General features: G+C 44.1%; 1 protein-coding gene across 1 annotated transcript in view; it reads right to left on the reverse strand.

The window, feature by feature from the left end:
• The window catches only part of KIF5B (kinesin family member 5B), a 43,063-nt gene extending 34,053 nt beyond the window's left edge, over positions 1-9,010 (reverse strand). The window contains exons 1-2 of the mRNA XM_079700396.1: positions 8,784-9,010; positions 2,151-2,238 (exon numbers count right to left, since the gene is read on the reverse strand). Coding sequence (XP_079556522.1) covers positions 2,151-2,238; positions 8,784-8,909 — 214 coding nt within the window. The 5' untranslated portion in view covers positions 8,910-9,010. The remainder of the gene's footprint in view (positions 1-2,150; positions 2,239-8,783) is intronic.
• Positions 9,011-15,342: the final 6,332 nt, after the last annotated feature.

Raw genomic sequence — 15,342 nt, forward strand, 5'->3', positions numbered from 1 at the left:
TTAAGTGTGGATTGGGGTCTAACGTTGGCTGCAGCAGATGTGAAAAAGATTCATACATTTAAACTGCCCGTGAATTCATGAATCAACAACTTCATGTTATTAAAAAAGCAATCTTTTGCTGTACTGATGACAAAAGTTAAGTCAAAATCAAAGAATGTAGTATAATTGCATTCCATGACAGATCCATTTGGAAAACTATTTGATGCTTACGAGAAAAGATGACACTGCCTGTTCCTCTTTCTTGCAGTCGTTTACAGAATCACCCATTAATTCTCCCTCCAGTCCACTGTCTCTCACCAATTCCATACCTGTTGTAATTCTTGGTGGTTTCATGTCCACGTAGTGGGTGATCCCACTACTAGACATCCATGTACTAGATGATACTCTGGCCTCTAGATTCTTGAACTTAATTTTCTCCATGATCTTATCCTTTTCTCCTTCAGATGCCAAGTCCATGGTCACACTCTAGACCTTTCATTACTAACTGCACTGCCTTCCTAACACCAAGTATCCACTTCCTTTTACTCCTTCTATTACCCTGATTCCAAAAAACCTTTGACTCCACTGAGACTATAACACACTAACCGTACCACCTTTCCCTTAAATTCTGCCTGCCCCCACCCCCCCAGGCAGCTTAGACTCCAGGGTTCACTGTTACAATGCAGCACTCTCGACTACATCGCTTGCCCTTCTCTCCCTCTTTTGTACTTGCCTGGCAAAATACAACTGGGTAAATTCAACGCTCTGGCAGCTAACCACAAGTGGGCTCTTAATGCTGCCTGGCAATGCTGCCACCCCTCCCTAGTCCATTCACTTCCACACTGCTAGAAGACTCTGTACCTTTTCCTAGAACCTCCTCTCCCATCCTCACTCTCTGTGATGACTTCGCTCCCTACATCAGAGACAAACTGGAATTAATATGAAAAGGACATGTACATTTTCCCTCCATCACACGAATGGACCCACTTCTATCCATAAACTCTACATTTCCTCCTGTTATTAGATGAAATGTCTGTGCTCCTACTTAATCCTAACCTTCCACTTGATACTGAATCCCAACCCCTCTACGCTGGTGAACACTATAGGAAGACAGATGTTGCCTCAATCTCGTAAATACTCTTTTTTTTTTTTTTTAAAAGATGTTGGAGGTAGGAGTTTATTAATTAATTAATTAATTTTTGCTGTGTTGGGTCTTCGTTTCTGTGTGAGGGCTTTCTCTAGTTGTGGCAAGCGGGGGCCACTCTTCATTGCTGTGCGTGGGCCTCTCACTATCGCGGCCTCTCTTGTTGCGGAGCACAGGCTCCAGACGCGCAGGCTCAGTAGCTGTGGCTCACGGGCGTAGTTGCTCCGTGGCATGTGGGATCCTCCCAGACCAGAGCTCGAACCCGTGTCCCCTGCATTAGCAGGCAGATTCTCAACCACTGTGCCACCAGGGAAGCCCCTCGTAAATACTCTTTAACAATTAGACCTGTCAAAAAGTGATATAAAGCACTTCACGAAGTAATGGCTATTTAATCATAAGATCCCTTTGATGTAAGATATTTCTGCAGTAACTGGAAATAAGTCCAGATAATCACTTAACACCCTCTCAGCTCTAAGGTTCCATGGTTTTAGAAAACATAAACCTGAAAAATACCTTAGTATAGGTTAATAGTATTAACTGGAATGTACACTTTTCTCATCCTTGGCAACCCCTGCTGAATTCCTCAAGGGTTTCACAGTTGACTACAAGGTAAGTCCCTGGGGAAGGAATAACAATGGAATGGGAGAATGACAGACTGCCATTTCCTAATACATTATAGAAACTTGTCTAGCAATTTTGTCTTCATCCTTATGCTGCTGTGTTTCTACAATTGCTACCTTAGAAACTCTCCTGGGAATATCTAATAGAAACGCATCTTCCAAGGACATGTGTGTAACACTATAATTCTCATAACACCCTTTAATAGGTATTGTATATAAATTAGTTCATGGAATATGAGCAATAGGTTTACTAACTATATTTAACCTTTTTATTATTTAAACAACCTCTGCAATTAACTAAAGGGAAAGGGAATGTAAAATGAAAAAGAGAACGTTGGGTAAACAGGAGAGATCACAAACAAAATTTGACTTATTGCTGAACAACTCAGCAGGTTAAATATATTTACCTTTAACAATCTTCTTTGCACAGTCATTATACACTTGCTCTTGAGATGTGTTTGAGTGGAACACCCGGTCAAATGCATAAGGCTTGGACTGAAAAACAGAAACAAGGGTTTCAACTACACAGATTGAAGGTGAACAGACATTTCTAAGCTCCTTTAAAGATGTCATCATATATTTAACCTTCAAAATAGGATACCTACTATGCCTCACTTCATGTCACAGAATCTTTGCAGAAAGGACCTTAGGGCCCAAGAACAAATCCACTAGAATAAACTCCACAAAAACAAGCATGTCTGTTTTAGTCTTTGTTGTATTTCCAGAGCCTAGCACAGAAATTAGCACTACTGTGGTGGGCACTCATTTTGCTGAGTGAATTTTTATTTAATGCATATCTTTTCTGGCAGATATTGAGACCCTATTTTCAATACTAACATCATCTTGCAGATAAGGAATTAGAATCGTGAAAGGTCCAAAAGTTGTACATGACAAAATTAAAATTCAAACCCAAATCTCCTGTCTTTCGGTTCAGGGCTCCTTCCACTATTCCATTCAGCTTTTCAGTTTACTGCAACAGCATTTCAACCGTTCATCCACTTAATAAGTATTTATGGAGTGCCAATTACGCCGGACACCATGCTAGAATGATGACCAAGACAGATTCATTCTCTGCTTTAGTGGAACCTAAGTAACGGTGGGGCAGACATCAGACAAATGATTAAGTGACTAGAATTCCGACTTCCGCAACAGAGTGCTAACGAAGTGCTATGAGAGCACTTAGAGGAGAACCTGAGACTGGGGAAGGCAGAAGAATGCCGGAGACACACTCTGGACAAGGGATGTTAAAGAACTGAAGAGTAAGTAGCACCCAGCTCACTGTCATTCTCTTCAATGTTACTCATGAGGGAGGGTGAGCATGGGGAAGTACTCCAGGCATTGGGAACAGGGTGCTGAAAGATCCTGAGGCTGAAGGGAGCTTGTAGCATTCAAGAAACCAAAGGATGTTGTAAGTTTGAAGTGCAAGGATGCAAAAATCAAATGCAAATGTCAACACGGTGAAAAAGGCAAGTAACATCTTAGTGTTATTTTGAAAACAGTTTTGATTTTGTGGGCCCCTTAAAGGATTTTGGGGACACACTTAGAGAACTGCTGATGCAGCCTGAGAAGGAGCCAGAGACATGAAATGAAAAAAATCAGGAGTATGATGTCCATGCAAGTCAAGGAAGAATTTTCAAGGAGGAAGTGATTGTGTCAAATTCAGCTGTGAGGACAAAGCAAAACTGCAAAGTATCCAACCACCACAAAGATCAGATTGGAAAAGGTTGAAAAAAGAATAGGAGGTAACCAAACAGAAATCTGGCTGTGGCTCAAAGAAAGCTGTTTTTTAAGATAGACAAGACCTGAGCAAGTTTAAATGCTGGCAGGAACAATCTAGTGATCTAAGAGAGAAAGTGAGCATCTAAAGATGAGAGAGGGAGCAAGTAAGTGTATGACAGCTCTCTAGTCTCTTCTAAAGTAAAGGAAGGGAGCTGGGCCCCAAAATAAACAATCACGACCCCAGAAATAATCCTTAATATTATCGAATACTTCCTAGGTCTTAGCTGAAAAAGACCATACTTTTTAGAAACTCTACCCCACAATTCCTCTCCCCAAAGCTTGGAACAACAGTAAAGATGACGCAAACAGCCCCTAAAGGCCTGTCCAAAGCCATTCCCAATTCCCCATCCCCTTCCAGCCTCCCACCAGACAGGCTGGAAGCTAACCACCTGCTAGCTGAGTCTCCTTGCAACTAGTGTCACATGACCCAGCTCTAGATACCATGAAGTGATGGTCTGCTGGGAGGTTTTAGAGAAGGGTTTTGTTTTCCTGATAAAAAGGACCACCTCAGCTGAAGCTACCCTTTCTCCTTTCTGGAATGAAGGTCTGGAACTGGAACATCCATCTTGCAAACACGACAAATACGAGGGAAAGTCATTAACTTAGGATGACAGAGGGTAACAGAGTCAGCAAGTAAAACTAAAGGCCCATCTCCAGACTTCCTATGTGAGAAAAATAACCTCTTATTTATTTAAACCACTATTAGTTTGTTTTCCCTCTGCAGCTGAAAGCATTCCTGAAGGATATACTCAGATGACCTCACTTTGGCATCAATTAAATGTAGGCATCTCAATGTCTGATTATTCTTTGACTACGACATACATAAAAGTGTCCTTTTCCTAAGATTCTGAGACATTAACATTCAAATCTACAGGTGTGGCTAATAGAAGATAATCTATTGTTTCACTGAAGATGTATTCATGATGAACAACTGTGAAAACAAACACAAGTACAGTCAAAATAACAGAAATAAACCACACTAATATTTTTTCTATCAAAAATAAAGTAATTTTCCCTCTTCACTTATCCAGCAAACATTTATTTAGCACCTTATAAGGTATCAGATATTGTAAATGAGTAACAATTTTAGAAATGATATTAATTAGTACAGAGAGTAGGGTTCAAAGAATAACAGAGGATAAGGCTGGATAGATTCTTGAATACTAAGCTAAACAGCTATATACTAGGATCGAATATAAGTGATCAAGTAATGTTAACTAAATCGAAATGGAGACAGCTTCTAGGGTTAAAGAACTCAAGATTAATTTTTTTTTTTTTTTTTTTTTTTTTTTGTGGTACGCGGGCCTCTCACTGTTGTGGCCTCTCCCGTTGCGGAGCACAGGCTCCGGACGCGCAGGCTCAGCAGCCATGGCTCACAGGCCCAGCTGCTCGGCAGCATGTGGGATCTTCCCGGACGGGGGCACGAACCCGTGTTCCCTGCATTGGCAGGCGGACTCCCAACCACTGCGCCACCAAGGAAGCCCTCATGATTAATTTTAATTTTACTTTCAAGAAACAAGTTAACAAAAAACAGGTAATAGTGTGACAACTGCATCTCTCCAAAATAAGGCAAATAATATTTTTTTGGGGGGGAGATTTTGTTTGTTTAATTTTTGGCTGTGTTGGGTCTTCGTTGCTGCATGTGGTCTTCCTCTAGTTGCGGCGAGTAGGGTCTACTCTTTGTTGTGGTGTGCGGGCTTCTCATTGTGTGGCTTCTCTTGTTGCGGAGCACGGGCTCTAGGCGCGCCAGCTTCAATAGTTGTGGCACGTGGGCTCTAGAGTGCAGGCTCAGTAGTTGTGGCTGGTGCACATGCTTATTAGCTGCTCCACGGCATGAGGGATCTTCCCGGACCAGGGCTCGAACCCGTGTCCCCTGCATTGGCAGGCGGATTCTTAACCACTGTGCCACCAGGGAAGCCCTTACCTTAGATTTCTTAAGTGAAGTGGTTCCTATCTGAATCTCCACGGACCAGGCTGAACACCAAATTTGGTTACAAAGGACACCCTCTGGCAGGAATATGTCTTTCTCTGGAATTCTGAATAGTGATTTTCAGATCACATGGGATTACATCATATTAGATTTTCCTTAGTTAGATTCCTTAGATAAATTATGGGTGAACATTCCACAACTGTAAAGGTATATTATGATGGCTCCTTCTCTTTTAATTTTCGTATTTAAGGTAATCAGGATTAAACACCAAATCATCATACATTTGAAAGGGGAAATCGTGTTGTGCTACAGGTAAGGAACTGGGTCTAACTTCAATGAACTACAACAGCCTGTTTTGGGTTCTGTCCTCTACAGTATACCACGTAAGGAATGATGATTATTAGTAAAGATGCTTAACGATGCAAATATGCATGTTCCACTTTCACGATGCATAAATAAATGTGGGAATAACTTTTTCTATTGATTTTTTTATTTGGTGCTTTCAGCAGGCTCCTTTGAACTATATAACCATGTTGCCCTGGTCCCCCAGTTTTTGTGATAAGAAGTTTGCATATCTAAAGCAAATAGTTCTATCTGTATCATTCAAAGTTGTTCAAAAAATATGCATTTATTTCATTCAATATGTGATATTTATAGCACTTCACTGAGCACTTAATTACAAAAAAAAATCTGTACAAAGGCTGTAAAGCACAGAGAAACACTACATATTACATTGCCATGGGGCCACATTACATTAAAATCACTGATTATATGAGTAACAGGAAAAAAGTTTGGACAAAATATTGGAAACTGAATTTATAGGAAAATCAGAATCTTAAAAAATTATCTTCTACGTGAGCACTGATTACACGTACAATTAACACTGTAAACTAAAATACTTATTTTTTAAATTTTGATTTAACCAGAAAGCTGTTGTAAAACGGTTTAAGATAATTTAATTTTAAATGCTGCACTGCAGCAATTCCTTCTTAAACTATTTACTTTGAATCAGGATCAGGATCCAGTAAAATGAACAAAACAAACCACGAGATGACTTTTACCTAGAGATTTTCTAATTCCACTCCTCCTAGCTGCCCTTATAAATTCCCAGACAACTTTTTAAAAAGATAAAGCACTTTAAAAAATTGGAAAAAAAAAAGACCTCAGAGTAATTAATGACTTACTATATGCAAAACACTGGTTTCAGAAAATAATGAATTAAACATGTTGCCTTACACTTTTTAAAGCTGTATCACACTCAGTTGTAATGTATTTTTGCTTATACTTAAACAAAAAACAAAAACAAACGACTAAAATGCTTACCAATTAACTGTTCGTTACTGATTCACAACTCAAATCATTCACCCATGATTTCTAATATTATCACTTAAATTTATTTAAATGTTAAGGAAACCTAAGTAAAGAAATTAAAAGGAAACAACCTAAAATAAACGTTATGCTTCCTGTGGTAACTGTTTATATTCTTTTAACTCTTTCCTCGTATCTTATGTCACATTTGGCCTGCGTTAGAAGGTGGCCTTCTAACCTAATCATAAAACATTTTGTGAATCCTAAATTCTATCATTCCAACACATAAATCTTGATAATACTTATAGATTTGTGTAAATACGCACACACAAAAAATCTGAAGAAATAAGACATTCTTACTACAAATGTGAAAGGAAGACAGCTTTGATGTTCAACCACTGCTGGGAGGCTGAATAATCATAAAAACTCTGTGAGAAACTAGCAGCCTACTAGTGTTTGCCAACAACCCAGGCCTTGCAAGCGTCCTCTGATTCCACGCGCGTACAATATATCACCCTAAAGGAAAAGGATGACTATTTTCGTGCTTAACTTCTTGGCCTCACCATGATGTCATTTATAGCCTGAGTTTTTCTGTGGACTTGTTAACAAAGAACCAGCCTGACGGTCCTCACACAGTAGTAGCTGGCAGTTGTTAGGAACCTAATGACTTGTTTGCCAAAATCCTCCTGAGCCACGTGGAGCTATGACATTCATATTCTAGAGCTGAACTTTGGAAACGTTCACATAAAAACTCTAAAGAACTTGAGTTCTGTCTTACATGCCAATGCTTTTCATCTTCAATGTTCCATCACTTGTGATCCCTTTGTCCGGTTTCCAAATTAAGCTATCCAAACATATGCCAAATGTGGAATACCACTAGAGAAAAAGTCAACGTTAACACTGGGTAGCATGACAGCCATGTAGAAGCAAGTTCTGTCAAATGACATCACCAAGAAAGATGACTTTCATTTCCAGTCACAGTTCACCGTTCTGTGGGCAGTATCTTGCCACCCATTTTAATCTCCTTGAGCTGGGGATGTTATTTTCAGAGGCCTTTCAATACCAGAGATCAGACCTCAAAAAAAAAAAAAAAAAACCGAAAAAAACAAACACCAACCCCCACCTTACTTTCTGGTCTCTCAGAGGTTGACAATGATCCGCCAACTCTAGTCATGTCATGGTTTATACCACGAAGGACAGCATCTCACCGTCCTCGGCATTATCAAGTTCTTCAAGGTACCTCCTCACCGTAGACGTAGGAAGCTGACACTAACAAGAAACCTAGTTTACTGGTCCAATTTTACCTTTTTCTCAAAAAGACTGCTGTTATACTACTTTGATATACACACAAAAGAGTTAACACTCTTTCCCATACCGTTACCCCGTAAGACCCAGTGAGAGTGAGACTCATTTATAACCCAGAGTGAATCGGCCAGATCCGATGCAAGACGAAACGAAGTCGAGCGCTCCGAGTTCAAAAGACACCTACTTCTTTTCGCAGCCCTCCCCGTTCGCCGTGTGTAACTGTAAACCCGAAGGCGGGCTGGGCGACCACCGAGGGCACTGGTCCAACTGCGCTTGGTGCAGTTTCCCTTTCCCCGCAGGGGAGACGATGCAGTCTAACGCATACGGCTTTCCCCGAGACCACGCATTGTGACTATTTAAGGTATGGAGGGCAGGTCTCAGAGCTCAACGCGCCCGAATGCGAAGTCGGGGAGAGGCGGCGGCGCGACCCCCCGACAGCACCTGCACCAGGACCCGCATGCGCACGCAAGCCGGCCCCGGTGCCCGCAACCCGCGCCCCGCCCCGCCCCTCCCGCGCGCGCCCCAGGTGCGGGAGGGCCGCGGACCCAGGGCGGGTGCTTCCCGTCGCCTGAGCCGCAGACCAGGGCGGGGCGACCCAGGAGCACCCGAGGAGGCGCCGCGCCCCTCCCCGGGGCCATCGGGGCCCCCAAAGCTCGCTCCCCGCTTCCCTGAACTCCCGGAGCGGCCGGGTTCGAAGGAGGGGGCCGGGGGCACTCACCGCGATCATGATCGTATCTTCTCCCTGAAACTTGGCGATGAACTTATCGCCGCGGTTCACCTCGGACTCGTTCAGCGGTCTGAAGCGACACATCACTTTGATGTTGCACTCGGCCGGGTCCGCCATCTTCCTGGCTGCCGGGGCCGGAGGCCGGGAGCCACTCCCCGCCGCTCAGTCTTGGAGGAAACGGGCCGAGCCGAAGGGCTGGGGTCGCGAAGGCCGAGGGCCCGCGGTCCGCGGCGTCGCGCTTCCCCGGCGGAGCGGCCAGGACCGGGGCTGCAGCGCCAGTGCCGGCACCGTCGCCCGCAGGCTCACTTCCGACCCATCATGGCAGCCATGGCGGCGGCGCCGGGCGGCGGCGGCGGCTCCTCAGCTTCTCCTTCGCCGGCGGGGCAGGTTGCGGGGCTAGGGGATCCCGGAGACCGGGAACACGACCTCTTCTTTCTTCCTCGGAGAGAGCAGGCCGCGCTCACCGTGGGCCCGCGCTGCTGTCCGCTCGCCGGCTCGCCGGGTACCGCCTGCTCACTCCAGAGGCCGCGGACGGGCGACGGGCGGTGGGAGGGGCGGTGCGGGGCGGGAGGAGCATTGCGCACGCGCGACGGGCCCGGCGCCCCGGCGACCAATCCGCGCCCTCGCCGCCGCTCCGCGCCGGGGTCGCAGGGCCAAGTTTCCCGAGGCGCACGCGCAGAGGGACCTGTGGATCCCGCCGGAGGATTCGCCCGAGTTGGCTGAAGCGCTAACTTTATTTCCTTTGGAGTACAAGGGACTTGTTAAGACTGCTTGATGTTGTGGTTTAAGTAAAACACTATATTCCTCTTGGAAAGTGTTTGCTTTCTATTTGGTCTGGAGATACATTGATTCCTAGCCCACCTTTTTAGAGCGCTTGGCCAGAAAAAGGAAGATTTGAATGAAGGGCGGTACCTGGCTTCTGATTCAAGCGGTCGCTCATTCCCGAGAGAGTGGGTTGGGAAGACAGGACTAAGCAAGAAAAAGGAGATTTCGTCTGAGGAATACAAGGTGCTGAAGAAATGTGGAACAGTAGGGTGAGGTGGGAGAAGGCCCTCGGGGAACTGGGGGTCCCAGTGACCCCGTAATAATCGTTATGAGACTCGTCAGTCTCGGTACCTAGAGTGTAAAGACGGAAGAACTGCAAAGACAACTAGAAACCCTTCTCCTGGTCCCCAGGATTTGTCTGTGAAATGGAGGAGTGTACTGTGAAAGCCTCCGATGCTCTCTGTCCCCGCCCGATCGTCCTAATACCCCCAGAAATGAATCTAGAGTCCACAGATTCAGGTTTATTGATCCACGGTAATGGGGGAGAGTTCACATCTAAGGAGCCCTGGGGCATCTCACCAAGCACAGAAAAAGATGGCGTTGTTACAGGACTTTCGGGGAAGTGTGGAGTTTAGGTAAAATTTAAATGAAGTTGTGTTTTGATCGGTCCCAACAAAGCAGAGCTGTGAGTGGCATCATGTCTGGACTACAGGTGGACCCAAAATCTCGTTTCCTTGGAACTACAAGGTTAAGACAGATGTGGAACGTTGTCTCCAGAAACCCCTTACCCACAGCTCTGCACCTGGCTTAGAAATCAGTCAAGGCTGCCCCTCTGTGCCTGAGACTCTTCGGCAAGAGTGGGACGTTTTCTTCTTCCTGATGTACTTTCAAGGGGCAGTTTCTGATAGTCTGTGATTTTAGAGAACAATGTTTTCAGTAAGAAAGCAACAGTCACTCAAGGAGGTTGACGTGGCAGGCAGGTCACCAGCTTTCATCCTTCGTAGCAGGGTCTCAGAAAGCTTCTGCTCTCAGCCCTGTGCTCTTTTCTCTCCGAACTCACTTCTTCAACAGTTGTTGGAATCTCTTATCTACAGCCCTGACCTTTTCACCTGTGCGGCATTCCCATCTCTCCAGCTGCTTCTAGGCCACCTTGTGTAGAATGCCCTACCTTAACCTCCAATTTAGCATTCCAGAGATGAAGTTAATTATCCTCGGCTCCCTGCCAATACTGAGTGCAACTACTCAGCTCTCCATTTTTGATGACCAGCATCAGCATTCTTCCGTACTCCCAGGCTTAAAAAGTTCCAAGCACCTGTCATTCCAATGTTTCCCTCATCCCCTATACGTGCAGAAGAGAAACATGGGAATCTGTCTATCTGAAGTTCCTCAACTTCCATTCCACCATTCCCGACTGTTCCCCAACTCAGAAGAGCTGAGGAATAATTGTTCTACAGCAGCGATTTTCAGATTCTGCTCCATGGGGTGGAGGAGCCAAAGAAGTGACTCAGGAGGTTTCACGGGTCTGGTGAGGGAATGGAGGTGGATGGAAAGGCTAAGCCGTGAAGCTCTGGGAACCTCTGCTGTTCAAGGTCCTTTGGTTGCCTTTCGACTCTCGCCTTTCCCCTCTTCCGGCACGACAGATTCTGGAAACGCAGGCTTTATGAAAACAAAATCCAGAAAGGGAAGTGTCTGCAAGAGTCTTCTGCCTTCAGGTCTGACATACACACTTCTCCTGTGCGAGGGAGCACAAAGTGCCTGACTGCAGAGAACCAGGAAGGAGAAGAAGGCTATGTGAGAAACAAAATCTTTTTTTTTTTTTTTTTTTTTTTTTTTTGGCTGCACCGCGTGGCTTGTGGGATCTTAGTTCCCTGACCAGGGATTGAACCCAAGCCATGGCAGTGAAAGCACCGAATCCTAATCACTGGACCACCAGGGAATTCCCAAAACCAAAATATTTCTTAAAATTGCCCTATCACACAAGTGAGGACTATCAAGCAAAAGGGTTTAAGAAATATTTTCATAAGAAAATAAAAGAATGATTTTTAAAAAATGGTTCATCTCAGTTTTTCTTCCAAATATAGAAAAGACCACCATTATTCAACATTGGCAGTGAAACAGTAGCTTTCCTTGAGGGTATAGTTTGACACTCATCAACATAACTTTTTTCTTACGAAAATGTGAGTGGTACTTTCACCTATACAGATTTTTTTAAATTAAATTATTTTTGGCTGCGTTGGGTCATTGTTGCTGTGCGTGGGCTTTCTCTAGTTGCAGTGAGCGGGGCAAGCAGGGGCTACTCTTGTTGCGGTACACAGGCTCTAGGTACACAGGCTCTAGGCCCGCAGGCTTCAGTAGTTGTGGCTCATGGGCTCAGTAGTTGTGGCTCATGGGCTCTAGAGTGCAGGCTCAGTAGTTGTGGCCCACGGGCTTAGTTGCTCTGCGGCATGTGGGATCTTCCCGGACCAGAGCTCGAACCCGTGTTCCCTGCATTGGCAGTTGGATTCTTAACCACTGCACCACCAGGGAAGCCCCACCTATACAGTTTTAGAACATTAAGTCTCCACTGTGGAAGTTAACCTCCAAAGAATGTCCTCCAGTAAACCATGCCTACTTGGATCACACTGTTGTGTAGCCTCTCTCCTTGACTCTTGGCTGGCCCTTTTATCCACTTGTAAGCAGTACAAGGTGGCAGAAGTGTGATCCTGTGGGCTATCTGGAACTGGCTGAGAAGAAGCCTGTAGCTTCCACTTAGTTCTCTTGGAACACTCTTTCAGGGGCTTCTGAAATGCCACATGAGACGACCAATTACCCTGAGAACACCAGGCTGGAGTCAATAGAACCCAGCTGATCCCAGCCTTCCAGCCATCCCCACCCAAGCACCAGACTTGTGAGGGAAACCACCTTGTACAGTCCAGACCAGCACACCCACCAGCTGAGTACCAGTGAGTAATCCCAGTTGGTACCCTTGGAGCAAAAGAATCACCCAGCTGAGGTCTGCCCAAATTCCTGACCCATGGAATCATGAGATGTAATAAAATGGTTATTGTTTTAAGGCACTCAATTTTGAAAATTTGTTACATAGCAATAGATAACTGGAATAATCACCTACAACTTGGAACTTAAAATTTATCTCCTGGAAATAATCCTATAAAATGTTACTTATGTATAATAGGTGTATTTAGGTTGGACTGTATTTTAGAGTAATTATAAATAGTTGGAGGGGGTCTGAGAACATAACCACTGTTTATAACATTACTATAAGAAAATTTGTTTCATATTTAATGTGAAGTGACTTTTTTAAAAATGGGCATTTTGAATAGGAAATTAGAGTATTTCTCTTTTTCAAATGTGTTCAGGAAATACCTGTTCCTTTCCATTGCCACTACTCATTCCTGGTCCATGGCCCCACTACTTCATGCTTATATTCCTCCAACACCTTCCAGCCTCTTTCACATTTGATCATTCAGGAAATACAGGTTGAGCTCCTATGAGCACCACAATAGGTGCTGGGGATGTAATGATGAAAAAGACTAACCAATTGCCTCCCATATCAACTAGTTGCATACAATTTTCAGATTAAATTTCCTAAAATACTGCTTTTATTACATCATTTTATTTCCCAAGAATCTACAAGTCCCTTTTTTCTCAAACAAGTTCAAGTTCCTCTACTTAAATCCCAAGTCCTTCTTCCATCTGACTTCCCCTTATGTAAGCAGGATTTTCCCACTGTTCCACAACTTACTTTCTTGATTCCTGGCAACTGGCCATTTCACTGACCAACCCCCCCCCCCCCCCGCCTTATAATGTGCTAATTTCAAGGTCATGTTGATCCCACCCTGAATGTCTCTCCCTTGTGTCATCCAAATCCTACCCATCTTTGGTCAAGTCCCCCCTTCTGCAAATGGCTTTTCAGCACAGAATTATTTCACATATCAGATAGAAAACCCCTGTACTCTATTTACTATCATAGTTTAATTCTTTAGGACATTAAAAAAATTTTTTTAATTAATTAATTTATTTATTTTTGGCTGTGTTGGGTCTTCGTTGCTGCACAAGGGCTTCCTCTAGTTGCAGAGAGTGGGGGCTACTCTTTGTTGCGGTGCGTGGGCTTCTCATTGCGGTGGCTTCTCTTGTTGCGGAGCACGGGCTCTAGGTGCATGGGCTTCACTAGTTGTGGCTCGCGGGCTTAGTTACTCCACAGCATGTGGGATCTTCCCAGACCAGGGCTCGAACCCGTGTCCCCTGCACTGGCAGGAGGATTCTTAACCACTGTGCCACCAGGGAAGTCCCTAAAATATTTTAATAAAAATAACACGTTCTAGTTTAAAAGTAAAATTACAACAATGAAAAACAGAAGTTCTTCCTCCACCCAGTCCAATCCCCATTTCTATTTTTCAAAGCAATCACTTTAACTCTGAGCAATCTCTTCTGGTATTTCCCTTCATATTTGTTTTCTTTTCTTTCTTTTTTTTTTATTTTAGATTTTGCCAACTGCTTTCATTTGTTTTGTTTTCTTTATTGAAGTATAGTTGATTTAAAATATCATGTTAGTTTTAGGTTACAACACAGTGACTCGGCTATATGTGTATATATATATATATATATATATATATATGTCTCTGTGTGTGTGTATACTTTTTCAGATTCTTTTCCCTTATAGGTTATTACTAAATATTGAGTATTTTTGTACTCAATAATACCTTGTGCTATACAGTAAATCCTTGTTGGTTATTGGTTATCTATTTTATTTTTTTTATTTATTTTTAAATTATTTATTTATTTATTTTTGGCTGCATCGGGCCTTCACTGCTGCATGCAGGCTTTCTGTAGTGTGGTGAGCGGGGGCTACTCTTTGTTGTGGTGCACGGGCTTCTCATTGTGGTGGCTTCTCTTGTTGCGGATCACGGGCCCTAGGCACATGGGCTTCCGTAGTTGTGGCTCATGGGCTCTAGACCGCAGACTCAGTAGTTGTGGTGCACAGGCTCAGCTGCTCTGCAGCACGTGGGATCTTCCCGGACCAGGGCTTAAACCCGTGTCCCCTGCATTGGCAGGCGGATTTTTAACCACTGTGCCACCAGGGAAGTCCCTGGTTATCTATTTTATATATAGTAGTGTGTATATGTTAATCCCAACCTCCTAATTTATCCCTTCCCCCTACCCTTTCCCCTTTGGTAACCATAAGTTTGTTTTCTACGTCTGTGAGTCTCCTTCTGTTTTGTAACTAAGTTCATTTGTCAGTTTTTTTTTTTTAAGATTCCACATATAAGTGATATCGTATGATATTTGTCTTTCTCTGGCTTACTTAGTATCGATATGATAATCCCTTCATATTTCTAAATAACATTCTTTTACTGCTGCTGCTTTTTTTCCCTGGCTGCGCTGGGTCTTCGTTGCGGCACATGGGCTCTTCGTTGTGGACTTCTCTCTAGTTGCAGTGCGCAGGCTCCAGAGCACCAGAGCTCAGTAGCTGTGGCGTGTGGGCTTCTCTCTAGTTGTGGCATGCAGGTTTAGTTGCCTGCATGTGGGACCTTAGTTCCCAGCCAGGGATGGAACCCGAGTCCCCTGCCTTGGAAGGCAGATTCTTAACCACTGGACCACCAGGGAAATCCCTACTGCTGCTTCTTGATTTGTTGTTTTTTATTTTTTTTTTTTATTTTTTTTTTATTTTTTTTTTTTATTTTTTTTATTTTTTTTGCGGTACGCGGGCCTCTCACTGTTGTGGCCTCTCCCGTTGCGGAGCACAGGCTCCGGACGCGCAGGCTCAGCAGCCATGGCTCACGGGCCC

The sequence above is a fragment of the Hyperoodon ampullatus genome (assembly GCF_949752795.1).
Source record: "Hyperoodon ampullatus genome assembly, chromosome: 3".
Classification (NCBI taxonomy): domain Eukaryota; kingdom Metazoa; phylum Chordata; class Mammalia; order Artiodactyla; family Ziphiidae; genus Hyperoodon; species Hyperoodon ampullatus.